General features: G+C 45.7%; 1 protein-coding gene across 4 annotated transcripts in view; it reads right to left on the reverse strand.

Moving 5' to 3' along the window:
• RUNX1 (RUNX family transcription factor 1) overlaps positions 1-27,261 on the reverse strand; it is a 242,799-nt gene that overhangs the window by 41,038 nt on the left and 174,500 nt on the right. For all 4 annotated transcript variants that reach the window (XM_024758385.1, XM_024758386.1, XM_024758388.1 and 1 more), the window contains one exon: positions 22,221-22,325. In XM_024758385.1, coding sequence (XP_024614153.1) covers positions 22,221-22,325 — 105 coding nt within the window. The remainder of the gene's footprint in view (positions 1-22,220; positions 22,326-27,261) is intronic.

Raw genomic sequence — 27,261 nt, forward strand, 5'->3', positions numbered from 1 at the left:
TTGGCAAAGTTTTGGAGTCTCCGGCCAGCCTTTGAAGAGAGGCCTTCAATTGTGTCTGCCTCAGTCACCAATCTTGGGTGCCATCACGTGCCACCAAGAAACCAAACGGGAATAAGTCATTTCAGGTAAGCCACTACTGCGGCCAGGAACAACGTGAGATTACCTTTTTTTTAATGAGACCCCTCTCACTGCCCTATGCTTAAAAAAAAAATAAAAATAAAAGAAAGTTCTCAACACGTGAGCAACTTCTGCACCAGCTGACACCTGCCAAAACCGTAGTCATTTACAGAGATTAACTGATGACTGTCTGCTTTACTAGGAATGTTCGGGCATAGCTCTCAGAGAAAACAATTCTTCACTCTAAGCTATTTCTTAAGCCCTGAGAGTTGCAGGGCTGAGTTTAATGCTGGAGGAGGGGATGAGAGTTCATCTCACACCCTCCCCATGCTGTGATCCACAGAGTAAGTAAGAGCGTTACTGCCCTCCCAAGGAACCCTGAGCCCCTTCCTCACTACTAGTGCTAGAGAGCTGTAACACCAAGGCACGGGGGAAATCAAAAGCATTATCATATTAAAGGTGTGGTTCTGATGTGTTTATAAGCTAGATCAAAGGAAGACCTAATTCCTCTTTTCTGAAACCATCAGATTTCGTGTGCCAAAGAGCAATGTTTTGCGTGAAACGTAGAAGCTTCTGATATAAACTTTCAAGCTGGGGGAAATGAATGCGTTATGTCTCCAGTTTCCTGTATCTGTGTGCAGTTAAAATGTCAGTTTGCCCCCTGAACTTTAAATACAGGGGTATGGAAAATGTCCACTATCAAATTCACTTTTCTTCTTCCTTACCGACTACTGGGCCTCAGAGGGCAATAGGGAATTCAACCCCGGTGGTAGAATTACGCAATGAAGCCTCAAACACGTGCATGTTGGCAGCCTGGCTTTTTGAACACGTTGGAAGTCAGCTGTGTATGTCTACGTGGTGGTCCTGAAAATAGTGGCTACCTCAAGATTTCATACTGGGACATCTTACTGAATCTTTAGCAGAGTTGAAAGAGATCCTAAACTATGTTTCTCTATTACTATTTCCACATTTTCCAAAAAGTACTTGATTAGAATTTTATATATATGCAAAACTATACGAAGCCAAAAGAACAAAAAAAGAATAAAAACAAACTAATCCCATCTGCTAAATTTTACGTCTTCATTCCAAAGACATATGTCCTGCCGTCTTCTGGAATGGGTGCCCAAGGGGTATCCCTAAACGTTAGGATATTTGTGATGGATAATGAGACCAGCTTTCAGTTTTCTGCTATAAAAACTAGGCTGAGTAGGTATGCATATTTCACTGACAAATGAAGTACCTTTTCCGAAAAAACATTGTTGATCTGTGGCTGTAAGTAACTGAAATACAACACAGATCATCCTTGAATTACAATTGGGTAATGTCCCAATAAATCCGTCCTCAATTGAAAATATCATAGGCTGAAAATACATTTAAAATACTTAACCCACCGAACAAATTAGCTTAGCCTGGCCTACCTTAAACGTTCTCAGCACACTTACGTTAGCCTACAGTTGGGCAAAATCATCCAACACAAAGCCTATTTTGTAATCAAGTGTTGACCATCTCAAGTCATTTATTGAATACGGTACTGAAAGTGAAAGACAGAACTGTCGTCTGAGCACAGAATGGTTAAGTGTATCAGTTGTTGATCCTTGAGATGGCATGGCTGATCACACAAGCATCACACCACACATCAACGGCCCGGGAAAAGAGCAAAGTTCACAATTTGAAATGTGGTTTCTACCGAATATGTGTCGCTTTCACGCCATCATAAAGTCGAAAAATTGTACGTAGAACCATCCTAAGTCAGGGACTATCTGTATATGATTTTCTATGAAAGAAAACAGATGAGGCTAAGTTGTTACCTTTTCTTGGCAAGTTCTGGGTAGAGAGAATCATTTCCTGACAAAATGCTTGTCCATGTTTCTGATGTGAGTTTACTAGTTTTCTTGAAAGATTCTCCGCAGAAATATTAGAAAAGGCATATACTCAAAGCATTGTCATGACGAGCAGTTGAAAAAAATTGATGCAAAATGATGAGACCAAAAGGATATCTATCTATATGTGTGTGTATATAGATCTCTATCTCCTTCCTTCCATCCATCTATCTCACTGTGATTCTTCCAAAAGGATATAGGTTTTTCAAAAGATGTTTGCCAATCAACCTGATACTAACGACATATATCCGGGTATAAGAACATTGACATTTCCTTCTTTAACTTGCTATTCTTTATGACTAGGGAAAAGAAACCAACACGTGTAGAGAACAGCTCACTTTTCCTGGTTTAACACTCTACCCAGGGGTAGAGTGCTCTGGGGTCATCAAAGTCATTAGGACTTTAAAGCACTGGTACTGAACATGGATGTGATCCTTCCTCAAAGTACCTTGCAGGCGGTGAAATAAAGCTTCCTAGGACTTCCCTGGTGGCGCAGTGGTTAAGAATCTGCCTGCCAGTGCAGGGGACACGGGTTCGAGCCCTGGTCTGGGAGGATCCCACATGCTGCGGAGCAACTAAGCCCGTGTGACGCAACTACTGAGCCTGTGCTCTACAGCCCGCGAGCCACAACTACTGAGCCCACGTGCCACAAGTAGTTAAGCCCATGCGCCTAGAGCCCATGTGCCGCAGCAAGAGAAGCCACCGCAGTGAGAAGCCTGCGCACCGCTATGAAGAGTAGCCCCCACTAGCCGCAACTAGAGAAAGCCTGCACGCAGCAACGAAGACCCAACACATCGAAAAATAAATTTAAAATAAATAAATTTATTTTGTAAAAAAACCTTCCTAACTGCAAACCTATCCATCTGCTGGCTAATTAAATGTTGGGAAATACGGTCTCATATTATATATTGTGTATAGATGATATCTACATAGATTTATACATATAATTGTATACATAGATTATATATAGATTGTATATACCTTATATACACAATATGTAATGTGATATAAAATATATACTGATATATGTAACTATATTAGAATACATATTATAATACATGTTTCTATATCATCCAACTTTACATGTACACAGGTAGCCTAACTTTCCCCCCCTCTATCTCCTCTCGTATCGTTAAGCTTAGAAAACAGCACAAGGTTGGAGTCCTTCTGAACTGAAGAAGGGCTGGAGAAATTAGCCTCGTTTTTTCTTTTTTCTTTTTTTTTTTTGCGGTACGCGAGCCTCTCACTGTTGTGGCCTCTCCCGTTGCGGAGCACAGGCTCCGGACGCGCAGGCTCAGCGGCCGTGGCTCACGGGCCCAGCCGCTCCGCGGCATGCGGGATCTCATCGGCAGGCGGACTCTCAACCACTGCGCCACCAGGGAAGCCCTAGCCTCGTTTTTTAACCCATACGTGGGAGTGAAGTTCAGAGAAGTTATGTCATTTTCCCAATCTCACACAGCCAACTAGAGAAAGAGGGCAGGTCTGAAAACACACCCACTCCCTCAACCTTCCCCCACCACCTCATGCTCCGTGCACCTAGAAATACCCATTTCCACGACTCCCACGTAACAGAGAGGAGAGGCGCACAATGTCCCGTGGTTGTCCATCACAGGGAACCCGGGCACTTGCATGATTTGCACACTCTGCCTTTACAGTCCCGCTTCTGTTCCCGGCTCGTCCTTAGAACAGAAGAGAGCCAGAGTCGTGGGGTGACCCCTGGCAGAGAGCTGGGTCTCACACGTCTGCAAGGGCATCCGAATCACCCGGATGTCCTGGCAGGGCTGGGATGGGGCCAGTGAGTTCAGAATAAGGTCCCGGTGATGCTGAGGCTGCTGGTCCAGACACCACCCTGGGAGCATGGGAGTGAGCGCCAGCGATTCGTCCCTGTGGTGCACATACTTCCAACATGCTTCTCATCTGCCGGGCTTGGAAATTAAAACACCAAATATACCAGAACTGTGTTTAGACTAAGTGCCCATGGACGCTGAGTGATGGCCTTGTTTTGGTGATAACTATTTTGTGGCCTTTAAAAAAAGTTTTTAAATTCTTCAGTGTGCTGTACAGAGTGGCTGAAAATGCCAAAACTCTGCCCGCAGAGAGGTGGGTTGTGACTGTCTCTCTCCCACCATCCCTGAGATGACTCCCTGAGTCGCTGTTGCAATAATCAGGTGGGTCTGCAAGGGGAACCCAGCATTCTCAGGCAGGAAGCAACTTCCGCCCTCCCGTCTAAGGAAAGACTTTGGGGAACAGCAGAAAAGGGTTACTTGGACGCTATGAGTCCATTCCAGAAATGCAGTGGCTGAGACCTCTGAGCCCCCGCAAGGATGGGGGTGCTAATGCAGATGCTATAATCCTTCTCTCCCTGAGAGATACAGCATGGCACCAGGGAAATGGGACTGCCAGTCTGGATGTTAATAACCCTCCATCGTAAATCTGCTTTTCCACCCAACTTTCCTGCGGACAAGAGCAAGCCTCTTCAGCCTCCTTATCTGCAAGCCTGGAATTAAAGGACTAAGACGGATGACCGTGAGGGCCTCTAAAAGCGTTCGTGTCAATTACATCTGCGGAGATTCTACTCAACTGGTTCCTGTCAGACGACTCCAAGCGGGAGCTTTCTTGAACAACTTCATGTGACATTAGGACTTTCAGAGTTCTCTTTCTTTTTTTTTAGGCAAATACCTGGCCTTTGGGAGCCATTAGACTGGTCTTCAGAGCTCTGTCTTGAACCCAGGATTCTCCCCGGCCTGCCCGACCCTTGGGTGTGCTGGTGGCTGGCAGCTTCGTACAAGGTATCCTGAGAATTCACTCTCCCTCTGCCCCCTGCTCTTTCATCCGTGACCCTTTGAACAGTTACTAATGACCTTGGACATCAGTTTTCCCAGATCCTTCCCTCTCTCCCCTCAAGCCTCCACTGAGCCTTTCCTGGTACCCACTGGCTAAGACACCCCATTCTGGTTTTGCCCCTTCCCCATAATGGCCCAAAGGCTGCATCCAGAGGGAGTGGGCCGTTAAACTCAGCTTCAAACCTGCTAGCAGGTTGTCAGGGGCTGCAGCTGGGAAGAAAACCACTCTGCTGAATCTTAATCCAGGGTCTCATTTTCCTGCATCTCTTATTGGTTAGAAAATAATGATACTCTCTGGTTCCCTGCCCACCCCTTCCCGTCAGCGGCCAGAGGAACGTAAGGCTGAGATTAGTGTTTGTCAACCTACCTGTGCAATTGTCCACCCGCCCTCACCCATGCGCCCTGTGCAGGGCTTCTGTCCCCCTCACTCATGCTCCTTCTAAACCACACCAAGCCTGTGGGGAAAATCCACTAGGATGCCACCACTTCCTAGGCCGTACATTTCTACTGACTGAGGGATTCTGCAGACGTGATGCTTTACCCCAGAAGAATCACCAGCAGGGATGGCGATGCCTTTGGCTGAGAAGAGCTTTGGTTCTCTTGCAGGTGGCGACAGGTAAGTGAGTGACCCCTGAGTCTACCTGTGCATGGGGCTTCCCTATCCTGGGTCTTCCCAAACCGTGGTCCTGCACTGCCCCCTCACATGGCATGAAGCACACGTTTTAGAGGTCAGGCTGGCATTTTGCTAAGCGTGCTTTCTAGACTAGAAGGCAGACCGTTTGAATTCCCTACTTTGCTCCAGTCACACTGGCCATCTTGCTACTGCTCCTATATGCCTGCCTCAGGGCCTTTGCACTTGCTGTTTCCTCGGCCCAGAACACTTATTCTTCAGATACCTGTGGACCAGATCGCTCCTATTTTTTTCCAGTCTTCGCTTAAATTTCATCTTCTCCCTGAGAAATTCCTGAACACCCTAGTTTAAGTTGCAAACCCTCTCCAACCTGGCCAACCCCTGACCCTTTACCTTGGGTTTTCTCCATACCATTTATTAATGTTACTTACAGTCTGTCTAGGCCCACTGGGCTGCAAGCTCCATGAAGGTGGGATGTTGTCTCTTTTCTCCACAGCTGTATCCCCAGTGTATGGGAGAGTACCCGGCACACCGTAGGCTCACTAAATGTTCACTGAATGACTGACTGACTGGTTGAACACTGGTGCCAACCAATTGTCCTCCATTAGATTGTAGGAAAGTAGAACTTATTTGGGGCAAAGGAAATGTGAACTAAAGTTTTCAGCTGAAATGACTCTGTAGAGGGCTCAGGAAAACTACTTGGGGAGGAAAAATATCATAACTGAACATAGAGAGTTTCACGGAGAATTGACTCATGAGAAGTTAAACCGTCCATAAAACTTGTCTTCTCTATTTTTTCCCCTTCATTACACAAAAAGATAAAAAAGAATGGATACAATAGTGTTAGTATTTATAGTAATGCTATATTTACAATAAATTGCAATGTATTTTTCATAGAACCCATATGATCTTGTGGGTTAATTTACTGTTTAGAGTTTCAAAATTCAAAGTAGTGATTATAATAATAAACGTATCAGCAAGAACTTAAAAAAAAAAAAAAAGAATGGATAAAAGGCCTTTCGTGCAGAGCTGAGTGTAGCACCCCTGTATAAGCAAGGCACTGCTACAGCTTCCTTGTGTTTCTGGAGAAAGTGTTCCCCCCCCCAACACACACACGTAGCATCCCATGTCCCTCTAGACACGGGCTAAGACATAACTGCTAGAGCAAAGCACGAAAGGAAAGGTGTAGAAAACCAACGTGGAGAGCAAAGCAGCGGGCTGGGGCTAGAGCGAGAACAACAACTAACCCAGACTTTAGGCCAACACAGGGCCGGCCCCCTCCATCCCTCCCTGAACCTTGCCCTCAAAATTCATGGGACAAAAACAGAAACAAAACTGTATTTCCTGAAGTTCCAGGCTCACAGTAACAGGCAGTGGAGTTTTGAGCTCATATGCATGAGCTTTTGGAGACCTGGGCCTCCCTAAAAGCAGAGGAGTCAGGATCTGTGGTCATCGGTCACCACGGGTTACCTCCTGTTTCTGTCTGGTGACTAAGGAGGTCATGGTAGCTTAGAGCAGAGAGCCCTCCTGGTTTCTTTTGCTCCTGACCAGAGGCAGCCCTCTGGGGGGCCGCGGAGGCAATCTCCGTGGAAGGGTGCAGACAGCTCACAAGTTCCGGATTCATTCTCCTCTATAAGCTTGTGATTCCAAGTACTGTCAGCCCATCCTCGGTGAAGAGACTGTCTCAAGAAAACCCTGGTAGAGGGTAACGGAAAGTAACCCCAGAGTGGTAACTGTTGGTCATGTGATCCATTTATCCGAATGGTCCCTGCTCCCCAAGGACAGGCTCTGTGAAGGGGAGGTGACTTCGGAAGGGTACGTTCTGGTGGTGAGGCAGGGGTCAAATTGAGATGAAATACTCCCTGAGGCTTTGACCTGGTTGTGGAGTCCAGGTCCCCAGCAGTGCTAGCTCTGGGAGGACAGGCAAGGCCTGGGGGAAGAGGCCACAGGCTGCATCGGGCTGCCTGGGCGTTCCTGGTCTCCCCACCAGGCGTTCTGACACCCCTGCGGGTCTCCACTCCCCTCCTGTACCCGCACACACCACGCATAAAAGCCAGGGGCCCCGAGCCTGTTCAGAGAGGGCTGCGGTAAACCGAGGGCCCTCTGGAGGTTGGGTGGTGCCCCTATCAATGCTGGGTGAATGAACGAGTGATGAATGAATGCGTAAGTGAATGAACACCCCCTTCCTGAGCTAGACTTACTCTGGGATGCACATCTAGCAGTGGGCGGGATGGTCCATTTCTCTTTGTTTTTAACAAAGGGTAAGGAAAGTTCCCTCCCATTCCTAAAAGCCCTCCTGTTGGTCCCTGGGGGAGCAGTATCTGATTCCCATCTCCTCTCATGTCACAAATGCCCACTGAATTCTGGGCTGGCCTCGTGGCAGCAGGAGACCAAGGGGCCAGCCGAAGTCCTAACCCAAGTCCTTTAATAGATGGCTAAGCAGGCTTTGGCTGGTACAAAAGGACAGTGGCCCTCTGGCCACTCACAGCTCTTGAGCACTTGCTAGTAAGAAAGCCAAGGGTGACCAGTGGTTGTTTTTAACAGGCCATTATCCCTACCTCACACCATCCAGAGAAGAAGCGGGCAGATTGTTTTAGGGATGATAGCCTCACTCAGGCTAACTTTTATCCACTGTCCACAGCTGAGTAGGAGCGTTTGTGGGGCAGAGGTCCTCCCCCCTCAGTTACTTGAAGGGGCGGTGGCTCTTTGTCTGGGACTCCCGAAGAGTCACAGCACGGTGATGAAAATGTTGGTCCCAACGCTTGCCACGTAACGTTGGGAGGGAAAGTTCCATTTATTCCAAGACACAAGTGCCCCCTATTCACCCTGATGAGCGCATCTGAGTCTGGAGTGAAGGACAAAAAGGCTGTCAGAACTTCCCTCCAAAACACTGGCACCATTCTGCCATCCCAATCCTTTCCAGATTGGAAAGCAACAGGCCTTCCTCCTTCTGTCTTTACCTTGGGACTCTGCCTCTGGAAGGCTGGCACGGTAGGCTCAGCCTCCCCGCTCTGCTATGAATGCAACGGGACCAGTGTTTTGAACTTTCTCTCCTCTTCACACCGTCAACAGTCCCTCTTCTGTACGAACACTCTGCTGTGTGAAAGTATAACCTCCACTGGGTGAGGGCGCCCTTGTAAACTGCAGGTCATGCTTTGTCTTTTCCCAGCCCGAGGGCCACCCCCACTCCCTTCCCTGTCTCTTCCCCACCCCACCCCCACTTTTATTCTTTTTTTTAAACCACTTCTGCTTCCTTCATTTTCTTTGCAGCTGCGGCCCAAAGATATAGGAAAGCTACTGTATAGGATTTGGAAAGCAGGGCCTCTGAGAGCTTTCCAAGCTCCGTACAAGCCGGTTATTCTCTGGCTTGTTTTCTTTGGCTTAAGGTTAGTAACACAGAATGAGTCAAACAGTATTAACTTTCAATAGGGAAGTGGTGTGGTCAACCCAAGCTGTTTGCGGCTAGATTGTGAAGATAGGTAAGTGAGGCAGGTAGTGAAGAACTGCTCATAAGCCTGCGAGGAGGCAAAGGGGAGAGACAGCCTCACTCAGAAACATCCAGCAATGAGGTCAACAGGACTCAGCCCATCTTTCTTAAGTTGGCTGAGGAATGAGCACTGAGGTCTCCGGCTGGCCAGCTTCCGGAATTTGGCCAGGTTGGGGCTCTGCAGCTTGCACAGTTGAGCACTTTGTGGGTATAAGGATGACTTTCCCCCCCCCGTCCTTTCTTTCCCTTCTTTCCTTCCTTCCTTTCCTCCCTCCCTTCCTTCCCTCTTTCTTTCAAATGATGCCAAAGTCATGGGAAATCTAGTTAGGATAATTAGCTCTCCTTATGGCATGTCACTCTGGGTGGACCTTTATCCATTTCTTCCCCCTGTTTGGGGTGTGAGTAACTGTGCCTTCCCCCCTCCCTCCACCTGGCCCTTGCCCATCTTCTTAGCCCTAGATCTGGTTCCCCAGGTGGATGGGCTGGCTGCAAAGCCGGGGCTCTCCTTCTCCGGGTTGGGTGATGCACTTGGCGGGGGTGGGGTGGTGGTGGAGGTGATGCAGTCACTCCTACAGACATCGAATCTTACTTTCAGAAGCTGATAAGGATCTTAAAACCATCAAATCCTCTCTCTCTCTTGTTCAGCAGAGGAGGAAACGGAGGCTGCTGAGCTTTGCAGAACCAGCCGGGGCCAGGATCTAGGGCTCCCAGCAGTCTTTCCCTGCGGCTGCCTCTCCCTTGCCCAGGGTTCAGGATTCCTCTTACATCTCAACGGAGTGGCTCCGAGAACAGCTCAGCACTCGAGACTCAAATTGCAGCAGTTTCCAGTTCTTTCTCCCTGCACTTGGCTACTTATTTATTTTGAGACTGGCTGAATCACCCAAGGAATAGAACGAGTTTCTCCTCCCAACCTGCTCTGAGCAGCCCGTCCGCCAATGAACAGGACAGCAAGCCGGCCTCCGGAGCCTTGCAAGTTTCCCACCTTGGAGCAGCTGCAGGTTTTGACTCCTCCTGGGAAACTGGCACGAAGGCTCAAGGGTGTAATATTTCACCTCCTTGCAATCTAATCCAGAAATCTCAGGCGAGCAGCATATATAAAAAGCCACGGGTGGAAAAAAAAAAAGAAAGAAAGAAGGACTCAGCAAGCTGCCCTGCAATCTTTGCAATTCTCCCTAAGCCTTTCATGGAAAGAAAATGAAATAATACAGCTGGAGAGGAAAAACTGTATTTGGTTTTGGAAAAGAAATAGATCTTAAAATAAAACTCAGTTCTCTTAACTCTCAAGGTTGTCTTTTGTCTGTTTGTTTCCAAAATGCCTAAAGGGTGTATAACGGTAGGAAAGAAAATATTAAGATATTTTAATGGCAAAAAGTAAACCTTCTAAGATTCACAGTGGGGCTGATTAAAATGTCTCTATTTTTCTCTATGGTTTTCTTCTCATCAATCCTGGAAGAAAGTATGAGATGAAATGTACCTTCAAGAAACCAATAATTATTTTATTTAAGATCCCTGAGATTTTTGTACAATATAATATACATATCAACAGTAAAATTTCCTGTTTTTCTGTTTATCTAATTCCATATCTCTATATTTCTATTATTTGATAGACTGTTTACAAAGCACCTTGATATCTATTATCTCAATTCATCCAAAGCAATCCTATGCATTAGAGCTCATATAATTATCCCCACCTTATAGATGACTCAGTGGAAGCTTCTAGATGCTAAGAATCCTAGCAGATCACACAGCAGTGTGTTCAGTTAAGAAACAACTACCTTTTGATAAAATCTTTGCTTGGGAAAAGAGACAAAGAAGCAGGGCCATATGGTGAAGTTGGTTTTGCTTCAGTGAGGAGAATACTGGTGAAGTTGGCTCCGGAATTCAGTATTTGGGGTTAATAATAGGTAGGGTGGAAGGAAAAAGAGAAAAAAGCCCTCAGTGTATTGTATCCTGAGAGTTCCATCTGCAATGATTAAAAAAAAAAAAAAAATTAGGGAGTACGGGATCAACATGTACACACTGCTGTATTTAAAATGGATCACCAGCAAGGACCTAGTGTACAGCACAGGGAACTCTGCTCAATGTTATGTGGCAGCCTGGATGGGACGGGAGTCTGGGGGAGAATGGCTACATGTATATGTATGGCTGAGTCGCTTTGCTGTACACCTGAAACTATCACAGCGTTGTTAATCGGCTCTACTCCAGTATAAAATAAAAAGTTTAAGAAAAAAATAACTTGGCAATGGCAAGTATTTGGCCTCCCACTTGGGCAGCATTCCAATTGCTTCTGCAGTGAGGACTATGGGGTGTGGGAAGGGGGCCCACCTGTGTCCAGGGCATGTGCTTTAATGATAACAGCTAATATTTAAGAGGTACCTCTGTGCCAGACACTATGTATCATCACATGTGTTACTTAATTCAGTTAGCACAAGAATCCCCCAAGATGGGGACATCTTCCTGGTGTTACACCTGAGGAGACTGAGCTTGGGGAAGCTAATCTGATCACAGTGGAGATGTGACCTTGAATCAGGCAGTCAGCTCTCTAGCTGGGCTTCTAACCACCACTCCAGCCTGCCCCTCAGGCTGTCTCATTTAATCCTCACATCCCCCAGCAAGGCAGGTGTCACAAGCCCATTCTACAGATGGGGAAATTACACAGTTAGTAAGCAGCAGGGCTCAGACGTGAGGCCAGGTTGGTCCAGCTCCAAACTCCTCTTTCACTCCCTCAAGCTCAGAACCCTCTGCTTCATTTCTGAAACTTGGGGCTCTGCCCTGTTAGCGATGCCAGAAATGAACAAAAAGATGTGACTGTGGATGTTTCTCCTTAGCTCTGTAAAATGAGTGAACTGGAAATATCATACATCCACTTCAGAGGTAAGGAAAAACAAGGTGATACCAGGAACAAATCCAAAGAGGGCCATAAATGTATAGTTCTTAAGAGCTTAGTTATTTCAAATATTTACTTTTTATCTCAAATGACCAGAAGGTTGACTTCTAAGCCATGGTGAATAAAAACAAAACCAAACAAATGGGATCTCAAATGCTCGACATTTCAGTGTATGAAAGTACCCTGAGAGATTCAATAACAGGCTGAGTTTTAGTCAATACTTGCTTTAATGAACCCCGCGTATATGTAAATCATGGAGGTACCAAAGTAATGTATTGCCACTAACTTACTTTATAGGGGTCTAGGGAGTTGGCAGATTAATTCAACTGTGTTCCTTAAAAAAAGGCAAACAGAAAAGAACTTTGCTTTGGGTACTTAAGTGTCTTTTACCTTGGCTTTCATCTACAAATGTATAGCCAGAATATTTGGCTTGGCTATTGGGAATTTTCCGAGTGACGATGCATAACTTACTTGCAGAAAGAACTCACTGCGAATATACCACGTGTAACTCAGAATATGAAAAAGGCATTTCACATCCAATGTCAGTGTTTGTGATGTGTCTGATAATACAGCTGTAATGTTCAGTAATAGATTATACCTAATTTACCCCTTCTTTATCGTCAGCTTTTCATAGCAAAAAAGCAAACCTCTAAAACAAATTGTTTATAAAGGAAAAGAACATGGAAAAAAATGGGAGAACACAGAAATTGCAAGCTAGCTCAAATGAACTTAAACACAGATCTAGGGCAAGGGGGTAGTTTTACTTAACTTACTTAAACTTAACCTGCGTTTTTTTTTTTTTTCTTTTTGGTCGTGGTGGAGTTCTATCAGACCTACTGGATCCAATTCTTACTAACGCCTTTCTTAGCTACATGCCTTACAGGAAAAAAATACAAGCCTTTGCAAAAACTCAAGTAGAGTTTTTTTTTGAAAAATAAAAACTAGAACGTGGTTAGAGTATAAAAAATATTCTAAGTCCACCCCAAAGCCGACAAGCAGACGCATTATAATGTGCTGTGCCAACAGCAATCCATCTGCAAGCTGTGGGTCCCCCCACCCGCGCCAGGAGAGTTTCGCACACAGAGGTGGGGCCCATCTGGCTGCGCAGCGCCCAGGGTTCCAACACGCTTAGGTGCTTCCCAAAGTGCAACTAGATGGCAGCACGGACCTCAGCGGAGCTGTTCCCCAACCATCCCAGGTCAGAGGCCACTCCGTCAGGTCACAAGGTGCGCAGGCCACAAACGAGGCACTGCGCATGCCCAGAAGCGTTTCCGATGGTGAAAGGTGGAAGCACTGTCGTTGACATGTGCTACTGAGTGTCTTTGGGGAAAAAGAAGAAAAGGCCTAGCAAACACATACCAAAAAAGAAAAATCCAAAAATCCCAAGGCGAATCTAGAAAGACACATTGGTTTAGGAAACTCGGAGTGGCCGAGTGTTTCCTATGCCCGCAAAGCTGGGCTGCGGCTAACGGGTCCAGGCACCACCGCCCCCGAGGTGAGTTGCATGCATCTGACGCGAGAATTCAGACACCAAGAGACTCTGGCACAATTCATGTCAGTTTTCTAGATCAGTGTGGAAGAGCCTCTCCCAAGCTGTGTCATACATATATATCTGAAAGGACCCAGATGTTAGACCTCAAATACTTTCGATGTTACTCAGGCAGGATTTTTCCCCCTGAGTTTGTGAAAACAAAGTTCAACCTTTGGGGGCAAAGCCATTTGCCCATGAGGGACTTAGGAACGGAGCCCGGAGTGTTTCAAGGGTCCATAAAAATGCCAGAAAAGAAATTTTACCTTGTCTAAATACAAAAGGAAAACTGAAAAAAAAAAAAATCAAAATTTATAAATGTTTAATTGTGTCTAAAAAAATGAAACATTGTGGCAACTTCACGAATTTTTAAACTTAGGAACCACAACTCTTTTTTGTTTAGCGTTTTCTCATTTCCAAAGGATTCCAAGACTCAAGGTAAATAACTGTTCCATCTCCTGAACACTGACTGTGTGCCAGACATTGGTTCAAAATGTTCTACCAAGACTGTCGCGTTCAGGCTCCCTGCCCTGGGAGGCGCGTACAGCCCCTGTCCTTGTTCTACGGAGGCTCGGCCAGGCTAGCATGCACCCCAGGTATGGTCACCCACATAGTAAGCAAGTGCCAAAATGGGGATCTCAACCCGATGGCAATCACTGTGTTGACGGCAGCGAGATCAGGGCTGCAGGGAATTAAATGAGTAACTCATAGCCAGATAATTTCAACACCAAATGATAACAGCTGTTCAAAAATGTAGGGCAAAAAAATATCTAACGTAGGAGCTGAGTGTATATGGATATGTCTGACGTATGAAGGATACACCCCTGTGGACGGCGGCCCACGGGGGTCAGCCTCTGAGGGGCACTGTTTGTGGGGCAGCCCGTGGCTTCTGTTTTTCTGATGATATTTTGTTACTCCTTCAGTGCAGACTAATTTAGATATTATCTCGTCCCACTGCCTGGTTGGACAGAAGAGGGAAGTGAGGACAAAGTACTTAAGATAACTGCCTGAGTTCACACCCACTGGCCTGGTGGCACCAGTCTGAAACCCAGGTCCCCCAGTTCAGGATCTAGAAAACTTTATACATTTTTTAAAAATATAAATTTATTTATCTTTGGCTGTGTTGGGTCTTCGTTGCCGTGTGTGGTTTTCTCTAGTTGCAGTGAGTGGGGGTTACTCTTTGTTGCGGTGCGCGGGCTTCTCATTGCGGTGGCTTCTCTTGTTGCGGAGAATGGGCTCTAGGCCCACGGGCTTCAGTAGTTGTGGCACGTGGGCTCAGTAATTGTGGCTCGTGGGCTCTAGAGCGCCGGCTAAGTAGTTGTGGCGCCATGGGCTTACTTGCTCCGTGGCACGTGGGATCTTCCTGGACCAGGGCTCAAACCCATGTCCCCTGCATTGGCAGGCAGATTCTTAACCACTGCGTCACCAGGGAAGCCTTATACATGTTTTAAGATTAAGAGATGGAAGCCTAAATGCAGACAAGATTTTTTTTTCTTTTACCACTTCGTATACTAAATTCTAACAAGGACTGTGATATGTTAGCTTAGATCTTGACTTCACTGGTGTGGCATTTAAAATATTGATATGGGTTTGCAATGGTCTGGATGGAAGGAGGTATTCAACGTCATGGTTTAAGATTCATTCCATGTTTCTTCTCTCCCCCATGCCCGCTACGTTAGACTGAGAAGGTACCTAGATCATTTCATTGGGTTCTCATTGGTACCTGGAAGGAACTATTTCCTTCCTTTCTGTAGCAATACAAATGCCACCTAAATAAACATCTTGGTGACTTCTGTATAAGACAGGGCTAGTTACCAAGAGGTCACAGGTCTGCCCAGGTCTCGGGCGAGCTACTGAGGGGGATTATCACCGCTTCCAGAGGCAGAACCCTACTCCCTCCAGGGTCCTTTTACACACCCCTCATCCAAGGGACCCTTTCAGACCTCAGCCTGGATAAGTCCACTAAAAGCTCTATGAAGTCCACTAAAAGCTCAAGGGTCATGGAAGTCTTTATGTATATAAAATTCTTCTTTGATATAAAATTCTAGTTTGATGTTACTAAGCATAAAAACCAGAAAGACATTCTAAAATTCCTTGGAAATATTTAGGCAGGATAATCAGTGCTTTAAAAACGGCTTTTGCCAAGTCATCAGATAGCTGGGGAGTTTAGCACAGTAGGGATTATAGCACCAGTGGAAGTCACCCCAGAATGTCTATCTTAGCAATGAATTGCCTTTCACAGTGGGAGGAGGAATATAAGTAGAACATTCTACCTCTTTGACCCTCTGTCTCCTACTTTATATTTGGGTGAGAGGGAAGAAGGAATTATTTCCTTTTCTTTCGGGGATCGCAATTTCATCTAGAAAGAATGAAAATCCAAATCCGACATTTGAAGGATCCAAGGAAAGGGGGATTACGTAGATCACCGTTCATTACTTAGAGGACATGCTTGAAGCAATTCCCAGCGAACCAAGTAATCGGGGATTGATAATTACAATTCTGAGGTTACAGATCCAGAAAACCGCCTGGCATTCCGCTAACAAGTCAGGAGCAAAGAATGACACAAACTTGCATCCTCCTAACGGGCTCCACACTGTGTACGTGGGCCCTCTAGGAAGCTCTTTGCCGAAGGGGGAAAGGGACTCGGACGGTTCACCTGGGGGTCATTTTTGTCACATGACTCATCTTTCCTGCCTGCCCGCACTGGAGGGAGAGGTTTATGTTGGGCAGCATCCCTGTTTCAGGCCCCCACTGATGCCAGGTCCCCAAGCAGACCCTGGTGAAAGACGTGGAACCAAAAGTTGGCACATGTGACAGCATGGCCGGTACATTTCACTGCAGCACCGCCCCAGGGAAAACACTGATTCCATCCCATCGGTACAAAAATGACGACTGCCGAGGCTATGAGGCTCTGCTTTCTCCAAGAAAACTGTATTTGAACCAGAATTTTATTGATAAACTCTCCTAATAAAACAATTTCTGCACAGAAATTTCAACACAATAAAGCTCAAGTAGCAGTTGGTGTAGTTCTTAAAACAGACTTTGGCGTCTGTGGCCTGCAGTGTCTGGACTGCTTCGTTTCAGTTCTGGCTGACTGTGTGACCCTGGGCAAGGGAATGGATTTTTCTTTGTGTCAATTTCCTTACCTGATCTTGCAAAAATTATGTCAATGAAGGTATGCGCGGCACTTTGAACAGTGTCGGGCCAACGATTAGCGCTGTCTGAGTGTTATTATTATTTTTAGGTATTTTTATTATTAAGAGAAGATAGCATTTTAAAAGAGAACTGTATGGCAGTCAATCACCAGAGCAAATCCATAAACATTTCTGCTCATCCCACACTTTTCTGGACAAATTTGATTCCAAACATTTTTATAGCACCGTAAGTTTATGGGTGGCTGTCATGCATTCCTCTTTTTCACTTGAAACATGACTGTCATAAACAAAGATCCCGTTTCTTCTCTCTCTCTATATTATAGGTTTGCAATTTACATTCAATATCATAGAAGAAAGAGTCGTGTGATGGAGTCTCAACAAAGTCCTTAACAAAGCAATTGAGTGATGGGGAATTAAGCGTATTTTAAATCGACCTGTTTTAACTGTAACCCCCCATAAAATAGTGTTAGAGTTAGTTGGCAAAAAGGCTAATGTCCCAGAAAGTAGCATATTCCGAAGTTTTTAAGTAACGGCTCCACCTGGCTATCCGTTATTCTGAATCTCAAGAGCTCAGACACAACAGTTACTGTGAAGGGCTCCCTTGACCTGAGGGCAGAAGTTGTCCCAGAAATGGCCAGTATTTGTTTTAAGAACCTTTTCAGTTTTTAATTGGTTACTCAGTGCTCCAGATGTAACGGATACCTGGCCAGCCAGATGATGGCTTGTGCCATCAGAATATCCAATCCACGATCCACACTACTGGGACATCTCCCCCACTCCCCGGCCCCCCCATCACTGGGTCAGTCATTGGGGTCCCAACTACTCTTCAACCCCTCATCAGCCAAATATCTTCCTCTATAGCACTGATTTAATTCACGCATTCAAATTATTTAGTGAAATATCTACAGAGAATATGCTTCGGTATCTCAATATTGTCATATTACAGACACATGGGCTAAATTACAGGCACATGGGTGGAGAGCTAGAGTTTTCCATTAGATCCCCTGAAATAGTAAAAAAAACAAAAAAAAACCAATCTCAAATATCCTTTTCTTGAAAACTCCTTTCACTCTATCTTTCATGCTTAAAGAGAAGACTATCTTGTAATATGTTGACAAGCTTCTAAATGTTATACCTACAAACTGAAAACAGACCCCACATTGCTGCTTGCAAGAAGTCTCCCAGCAGGAGATAGCTTCTGATGGTGTTCTTTCTCCGTAATAAATTTAATTTTTCAACAATTAATACTTTCTCTATTAATCTGAGATGTAAAAATAATCCTGTGGAATGTGGGAAAAACAAGTCTTGACTCACTAAGAGGCAGGTCAGCTACTGTCAAAGGGCAAGTAACCATCTGAAATGAAAAATAGTTTCAGTTCTCTTTGGAAGACACTTTTTGCTACAACGTCACCACTGAAAACCAGGAAGATGGCTGGGAAACATCAAGTTATCCCATCGGCCCAGCCAGCAGACTAGCTGTGGCATGTTTCTTAATTCTTCGTCCTATTCTTATTGACCTGACTGGCAGGTTGAATGAGATAAGCTTTCCTTCTGGTTTTGCACAAATGGTTTACGTTGAAGCCTCCATGCCTGCAATCGAGTGCCAACAATTGCCCTTTCTAGACAATCTTAGAGCCGGGACAAATGTGAGAAGTCCTATAAGCCGACACCTCATTTAGAAAATGAGGATACTGACGTTGGGTCAGAGAGCCTAGAACAGATGAGGTGTAGACGGTGTGGTATGGACGGGGAGGTGAATGCATGAACGGACAGACAGACGGATGGATACGAGCACAGGATGAGGCATCAGGAGCTCCTCATTTCTAATCCTGGCTTCATCAACAACTATTTCTCCCAACCTAAGCAGATCATGTCATTTCTCTGGGCCTGCTTTCCCTTATCGATGAGGCAATTAGCCCTGAAGCCTCTTTCAGGTCCCTTTTAGCTCTCAAAGTCATTGATTTCATGAAACAAAAGAACTTTTCAAAACTATTCAACTTGGTGATGCTGGGACCATTTTGCCAGAATCACCCAGAATTCATAGCACCGTAATAATGATAGAAGGGACTTGGGAGGTGTTATTAATCCATAGATTTGACACTGCCTGGGCATACTAATTTCTGTGCAATGACCTCTCTTAAAATTGCATTAGAAAGAATAAGTCACACTAGTAAAGACATAGTAACAACCAAAGTATCTATCAACAGACAACGAATAAAGAAAACGTGACACACACACACGCGCACGCACGCACACACACACACACACACACACACACACACAGGAATATCATTCAGGCATAAAAAAGAAATCCTACCATTTACCATTTGCAACAACATGGATGGCCCTTGGGGGCATTATGTTAAGTGAAATAAGCCAAGCAGAGAAAGACAAATACCGTATGATCTCACTTATATGTGGAATCTAAAACAAAACAAACTCACAGAAACAGAGAGTAGATTGCTGGTTGCCAGGGGTTGGGGGTGGGGAAATGGGTCAAAGGGTACAAACTTCCAGTTATAAGATGAAAAAGTTCTGGGGACCTAATGTTCAGCACGGACTCTAGTCAACACATTTTTGACCAGAGACGTGTGTTATGGCCACAGGAGTTAGTTTCTGCAAAAATCCCCCGGTCAATAATGTCTACCCTGCCAAGAGGGTAGATCTTAAAAGCTCCCAACACACACAAACCAACTGTCACCATACGATGTGACGGATGTGTTAACTAATCTTACTGAGGTAATCATTTCGCAATATATGCATATATCAAATAATCGTGTTGTAAACCTTAAACTTATACAGTGTTATAAGTCAATGATATCTCAGTAAAGCCAGGGGAAAATTCTGTTAACTTTCTCTTAAAGACACAAAACAAAACTGGCTGTGAGCAGAGTTTCATCAAAAGAAGTAGTTCCCACCTTGAATCAAGACGTTCAAGTAATCGTAAGAAAACAGCATGCCTTTAGGCCTGCCTGGCTTCAGACAGTGAATAGAAAAGTCAGCATTACCTAAGTCACCCTGGGAGACCATGTGCATCTGACGTTTGTGTAGAAGTCCCTTGTGAGCTGGAGACTATCCACCTAGGCCTCTAACACCTCTTTATATCATATGTATATGCATTCATTTAACTTAATTTGGTTTTTAAGTTAATTTTTCCCTAGACCCCAAATTCCATCTGGCAGGAAAGACTCTGTAAAAATGGGTGCCTTCTTAGAGCAAATCCCTTCTGCCTGCTCAAAGAGCCCTTCCCAATAATGACTGTTTTCTTAAGTCATAAAACAGCAGGAAGCAGAGTCAACTGTATATACAGGCGGGCCATTACAATCACATGTTTTTCCCTTCTGACTGCCAGTTCTTAAAAATCCAAGCGGCCATCATTTGTTTTCCAAAGCTCAACCACCATTAGTTCTTTGAATGTTACAGGAAATACTGCCTGTGGGGCAGAAACTGCCCTTCATTATGCCTGAGAGAAGAGGGGCAGCGGAAGGTATATGGAGGGGTCTCCTGGTTTAAGCTTCCTCCTCCAGGCAGGTCTACCTTTGAACTGTCCCAGAGATGGCTACTGTTTCTATTTTTATTTTTTTTAATGTTTTTATTGAGGTGTGGTTGATGTACAATATTATATAAGTTTCAGGGGTGTAACACAGTGATTCACAACTTCTAAAGGTTAGATTCCACTTACAGTTACTACAAAATATTGGTTATATCCCTATGGTACCATATATCTTTGTATCTTATTTATTTTATACATAGTAGTTTGTACCTCTTAATCTCCTACCTCTATCTTGCCCCTCCCCACTTCCCTGCTTCTGTTTTCAAAGATAGGGAACCTACAGCCTCCTGAGTGAGCCTTTCTGGAAGTTTAATTACCCTCAAGGTCAATTGCCTTACACCTCACAACCGCCGGCTCCCCAACCCCATGCCTGCTGTAATCTGAGCCCGCTTCCTCTTTGGTCCTCTGCAAGCACCAAGGTACCTGTGTGGTGTGTCTGTTATGTTTAATGCAGGGTCACTAGGAGTCTTCAATTTGCCATTCCTACTTTGGAAACCTCCCAAGTTGGGTTTGGTTGGAACTGTGTGTTTCTGAGCCTGTGGTTTGCTTTTCACACAGAAATTGGAATCAGGGGATGCTACCAAGTCCCAGAGTTTCCTGAGTCCGGATATGGCCAGAACATCTCCAGGCGCTTAAAGAGAAAAATCTGCCAGGGGGAAATGAGGTCAGAAATAACGAGAGTCACGCAGCAGGCAAATGGCACCAAGGAGATGGTGAACGGACACCATGTCCTGGGGGGCAGGGGGGGTGTCCCTGGTGGATGTGGTGGTTCTCTGCTGGGTTCTGCCCATTCTGGGGTATGGGGAAGGTTGAGGCAGCACCCAGGATGGTTCTAGTGGGTGATCAAGATGCCATGAGACTGTGGCCAGCACTGTAGGAAAGACTGCCATGAGCTGCGGTGCTCACAGGATGACCTGCAGAGAGCCACGCCCCAGGGGCGACCTTAGAGCCCCCAGAGGCACCAGGCAGGGCCTCTGGAGGAATGGTCCTGGGGTAGGGGGTGCAGAGCAGCAGCCAGAGATGCAGGCAGGGAGGCTCTGCTGGCATTTCCTGAGTTCATTCTCTGTGCCGGGCACATACAGCATTGTCTCATTCAAGCTGATAGAGAAGCTCCCATTATTATCCCCATTTTACAGATGAGGAAACTGAGGTTCAGAAAGGCTCCATAACTTCCTGAAGGCTTAAGAGCCTCAACCAGAACTCCACTTGTTTGCCCAGAACCCAAATTCTTAACCACTTCATTTTACGACCTGTCATCCCTGCATCTCAACTTGCTGGCACGGTAGGAAGCCCTGTTTCTGACACCCTCAACCCCACCTTTTATAAAAATTAATAGAGAATATTAATTTTCCACCGGGGGCATGACATGGTTAGGAGGCATGCAGATGCTGGGTGGGGGCTCCAGTCAGCTCCACAGATCTGGAACTGGAACCCAGCCTCCATCCCAGGGAAGGGTGTGGTTCTGGAAAAGTGTTACTGTGTGTTTACTCAAAGATAGTCATTAAGTCACCGTGAAGACATTTTTCTGCAGACTAAACAACCCCACTCCTTTTATAAAAAAGCTTTCCTCACAGGAACTATTTTTTTTTGTACCCTCTTTCTATATTTACTGGTTTTCTCTCAGACACTCTTCTCCCCTCCCATTCTCTATTTTAAACAATCCTGTAATAAGATTTTGATCTGTGGCACAGAAAGGAAAGGGTCATTTTCATAGATTTCATCTCCAGCCTCCAAGTGAATAAAAGGCCAGCATGGATGGTGATCAGCCCCTTGTGGTCCACTCTGACCCTCTGGCCTCTTTTGACCACCTCTGCCCCTGGCCAATCTTCCTTGAACTTTACCACGTATTCGGTCCTTAGGCCCGTGCAGTCCTGAAATGATTCTGACATGCACCTGAGTCAGCCTGATTTCCTTTTGCCCTCCAAGAAGATGCTCCAAAAACAGAGCCCAGCACTCAGAGACAACTTTGAGGAGTGAGAGTGTCAAAAGGAAAATTCTCCCGCCCTGCAGGGGTCTGACATTTCCCTGTGGCAGAAGTTTTAGCCACATTTGAGTGATGCTGATGGAACACAAGGGTTCTGGTGCCTGAGTGTACCAGCTGGGAGGGGAGGTGCCAGCCCCGAGGGGCGGCCCACTTACTTCGAGGTTCTCGGGGTCCATCCACCGTGATTTTGATGGCTCTGTGGTAGGTGGCGACTTGTGGTGGGTTTGTGAAGACGGTGATGGTCAGAGTGAAGCTCTTTCCTGTTGGAACACAAAAGAGGGCAACGAAGAATGAGGCAATGGCCTGAATATATCTGCTGGGTAATTCAAAATTAATTTATGATTTCCAGCCCTCACGCTGGAAAGGTGGCAGGACTTCAGCACACATTACTGGTTTTTCCAATACTCCTTTGAGTTTGGCTTTGCTTAAATTTTGGAATGTACACCTACGTTGTCTAGATGTGACACTTCCCTTAGTCACGTGGCTTTTGTTTAGTCATGAATAACACAGGATCAAGAGAGATTCAGATGTGTTTTCTTTCAGGTCGGGACCCCAGGGACATAGGAGCAGATTGGCAGCTGTCTACTCCTTGCCCCCAGGTCCTCCCTTTTAATAAGCTCAGAGCAAAAGGAGGAAAAGAAACCATTTCTGTCTTTGCCCTCTAAACTTGTTTGTACCTCCAAGGATCAGGAAAGATAGAATTCCTAAGTTTGAGGCTAGGCTAAATTGGAACGATTCTCTCTATGTTAAAAATACTATTTGCTGGTTGATTCTAAATATTGTTTTGAAAGGCCAGATGTTATTATAGGCACTCATGGGGTTGGCCAGACAAAATTTATATTCAATAAATGGATTTAAGGATATGTAGCTGACAGATTGAGATTCAATGACAACTGTTAGCGTAAATACGCAGATGGATTTCCATCTAAGCATTTTATACATACTTAAGAAACGCAAGCATGTCTTCATAGCATAGGTCGAATGCAATGCTTTTAATAATTTTTAAAATTGTTTTGAAATATATAATTCATAATAAAAGTATTAATATATAAATACATTAGTTACTTAAAAGCATTTCTTCTTTGCTAAGCAGTTCAGAGAATGCCCTCTGGTTTTGAATTCTGGCTAGCTGACCTTTGACAAGTCACTAGCCCTCCCTGTGCCTCAGTGTCCTTACATGGAAGATGGGCACATATAACTTCTCCTACCTTATCGAATTTGGGGAGAGGTTAAATGAATTAATATGAGTAAAATCATTAAAATAGCATCTGGCACATGGTATTCAAAGGTGTGTGTGTGTGTGTGTGTGTGTGTGTGTGTGGGAGGAGAGAGAGAGAGAGAGAGAGAGAGAGAGAGAGAGGCACAGCTCTTTCTGCAAGAGAGTTAGAAGATTTAGCTTCCTGTACAAATATTTGACCTCTCCAGATCTCAGTTTCCTGGTTTGCAAAATGAAGGCATTCATGGGATACATACAATGTCACCTTTAACTCTGATTTTATCTTCCTTTATCTTTTTAAGATTTTTTTTCTGATGTGGACCATTTTTAAAGTCTTTACTGAATTTGTTACAATATTGCTTCTGTTTTATGTTTTGGTTTTTTGGCCCCAAGGCACGTGGGATCTTAGCTCCCTGACCAGGGATGGAACCCGCACCCCCTGCATTGGAAGGCGAAGTCTTAACCACGGGACCACCAGGGAAGTCCCTGGTTTTATCTTCGAGATGAAATCCCAGTGCCCATCTCCACGTGTAGGCGTGTGCCTGTGCCAGGGGTGTTTCCCCGGCTGCCTGCAACTTCAGCATTTCAGAGATTCCATGAAAACACTATATTGCCTTCCTAGGGCTGCTGTAACAAATTACCACAAACTGGGTGGCTTAAAACAACTGAAATTTACTGTCTCCTAGTTCCGGTGTCCAGCGCTAGGAGACAATAAGCTGAGGTGTTGACGCAATTGCGGTGTCGACAGGGCCGTACTCCCTCTGGGGAAGAATCCGTCCCGGCCTTGTCTGGCTTCTGGTGGTTCCCAGCAATCCCTGGCATTCTTTGGCTTGTGGCAGCATCACTTCACTCTCAGCCTCCTTCCTCATGTGGCCTCCCTCCCTCTCTGTCCCCTGTCTCCAAATCTCCCTCTCCTTACAAGGACACCAGTCATTGGATTTAGGGCTTACCCTACTCTAGTATGACTTTATCTTAAGTTGATTACATCTGCAAAGCCCCTATTTCTAAATAAGGTCACACCCACGGACATGACTTTTAGGGAATGCTATTCAACTCAGTCCAGACACCAAATGTCATAGAGTTCCAGTCTTGGCACTACAAGTGACAACTGCTCTCTATGTACCTGTGGGTTTTACCCCCAGAACAGTCCCACTCCTGTGGCGGCCCTCCTACAACCATCCTATTCTTGTTTCCTTAATTTTTAAAAACTTTTTATTAGAGTATAGTTGATTTACAATGTTGCGTTAGTTTCAGGTGTACAGAAAAGTGATCAGTTACATATATATATATACTTTTTCATATATATTCTTTTTCAGATTCTTATCCATGATAGGTTATTACAGGATATTGAATATAGTTCCCTGTGCTATACAGTAGGTCCTTGTTGTTTGTCTATTTTATGTATAGTAGTATGTATCTGTGAATCCCAAACTCTTAATTTGTCCCTCCCTGTCCCTTTTTCCCCTTTGGTAACCATAAGTTTACAACCACCCTACTCTTGATTTCCTAAATGACAACAAAGAATCACTGTCTTCCTAATGTTGGCCTTTTCAGGTCTGTGTAAAACTTACAAGTTTTCAAGCACTTTCCCATATACTATTTTATTTGGTTCTCACAACACTCTCATGAAATAAACAAGACAGATTTTCTTGTCCTTGGTTAATAGGTAGCAAAGCTAAGGCTCAGAAAGGGTGAGTGGTTTGTCCAAAGTCACACAGCTTGGATACATGGAAAACCCAGATTTCCAGCTTTGTGCTTCACATTATTGTCATGAGGTCCTAAATCTCTACCTTCAAACTCAGTGGTACCAGCACCAGTAATCCAGACTCGTGGCACCTTTTCCATGCTCTGCCCCTGCCCCCAAAAGTGAAAACAGTCCTGGTGACACTAATGTACCCAAACTGTACTCAACAGCTAATTGAAAGCCCAGGTTATAGTTCAAAAGCAGTTTCTAACTGAGCTGAATTTGGGCTCCTGGCGCTTACCCTGGTTAACCACAGACTGGCCTACTGAATCGGGAAGGAAATTCAACCAAAGTGAATATTTGTGAAATCGTTGCTAGTAATTATAATTCTACTATTTTATGCCCATCATTTTACGTGCAGTCAAGAAGTGTCTGTCCAGTAAAAGCTACTAGGTGGGGCATTTTGGCCACAGTAACTGTGGCTCACGAAGGTGGGGTATTCCGGTTCGCGTCCTGCACAACGGACTATTGTTTACAGCCTTGAGCACCAGGACATCTGCTTATGACCTCATAGACAGAGGCAATAAGAGATGTCATTTTGCTCATAGGTGTGTGTGACATTTTTCCACTTCAGGAGAACTCTGCCATCTGCTTCCTCGTATTCTTCTGAGCAGACCTGGCACCAGACTTGACACCTGGGGACAGCCACCCAGTGGGCACACTGAACCCTAGGAACGATGCCCTCTGTCCTCTTCCCTCCGCCCTGGCCACGCCCCACCACGCCCCCACCACGCCCCGGCTTGTCCCTGCCGAGATGCAGCCCTTCTTAGCCAGCACCTGCAGCAGTGGTAGCTGCACCTAGAGCATGCGTGTTATTAACCAGATTCCATCATCAAAATGACCTATGGGCCTGGTATTTTAAGTGTGTGGGTGTGGAGAGCAAAAGCCTCTCAAGTGTTTTTCTCAGCAAGCTGTGGCCAGGCTAGTAAGAAGGTAGGGGAGAGCAAAGGAGGACGGATCGTCTGAATAACCAGGGAAATCGGCTTTTTGGGACTAACTGCAGGGCTGGGAGATGGGGCTGCCGTAGAGAGAGCTGATGTTCCCATTGGTAGCCTGAGCGGGTCCTTGCCTGGAGAGGCCGGAAGGCTCCTTGCCGCCCTGGATTTGGCCCATCGGGTGAGCAGAGGTGCCCCTGGCTGTGCTGCTGAAAGACTGCAGCCCTGGGCTCTCCAGGGGGCAAGCTGCAGGGTCACAGGTGCCCTGCGTGGGGATTCACAGCGGAGGGAGCTAAGGAAAGGGGGTCCCTGAGACCTTCCTTCTCCTGCTCACGGAGACCTCACCCAAACAGCACCATGAGTTCTGGCGGGTGGTGTCCAGGAGGAATGCTGTTTAGAAGCACAAACAGCGGGACTGAATAAGAAGGCGGGAAGAAACAGTGAAGGAGAGAAGGGCTGTCTTGACTTAAGCCTGGAAGCAGCAAAAGACAAGAACTTGATTATACAACACTGTGGAAGTGCCAAGGCATGGGGTGCTAGTTAACAGTGAGGACCGCCTGGGCTCAAACCTCAGCTCTGCACCTTGCTAGCTGTGTGACCTTGGGCAAGTTACTTAACCTCTCTGGGGGCCTCATCATCTGTAAAATAGGGGTGATAACAGTCCTTCCATCTCATACTGCTGTTATGCAAATTAAATGAAATAATGCATCAGCAAATATCAGTTTAATTATCACTGAAGATGTGACAAACACGATTCCACAAAGACCAGAGCTGCGGGCAACCCTGTGAGGTGCAGCTGGTGGCGAATCGACGTTGAGGTCTGATGGTGGGAGGTGAGGTGAGCCTCAGCGCGCAGTAGGTGGCGCCGATTGAGCCCCTCCAGGCCCATCCTCTCCTCTTTAGGAATTTCAGCAAACGCAGGCAGCAGAATGGGGCCTAAAGACCCATCGGGGAAAACTGCACGTTCCACTGGAACTTCCACTTCAACGTCAGTCCTGCTCCCACAAGCTGGTGACCTTTGTAAGGCACAATTGCAACTGGCTGGTCCACTTTATAAACAAGCCGGGTCAAATGCCCCCCTCAGAGCACGTGTGGTCCCCCTCGATGCCAGCGTGTTCATCCAAATGCCAGTGCAAAATCCTAAGTGCTTTATTTAGTTGGGAGGAAGGTCACGGGGCGAGTCTTCCTGGGTATTTGCTGCCATAGCAGACTCTCCGGGGTGAGGCAGTGACAAAGCCCCAGGTCTGTGCTTTCTTAGGTCCCACATTTACAGGCCCCGGGGCTGCTGGACTCTGGCAGCC

Source organism: Neophocaena asiaeorientalis, unplaced genomic scaffold (genome assembly GCF_003031525.2).
Source record: "Neophocaena asiaeorientalis asiaeorientalis breed wild unplaced genomic scaffold, Neophocaena_asiaeorientalis_V1.1 scaffold45, whole genome shotgun sequence".
Classification (NCBI taxonomy): domain Eukaryota; kingdom Metazoa; phylum Chordata; class Mammalia; order Artiodactyla; family Phocoenidae; genus Neophocaena; species Neophocaena asiaeorientalis.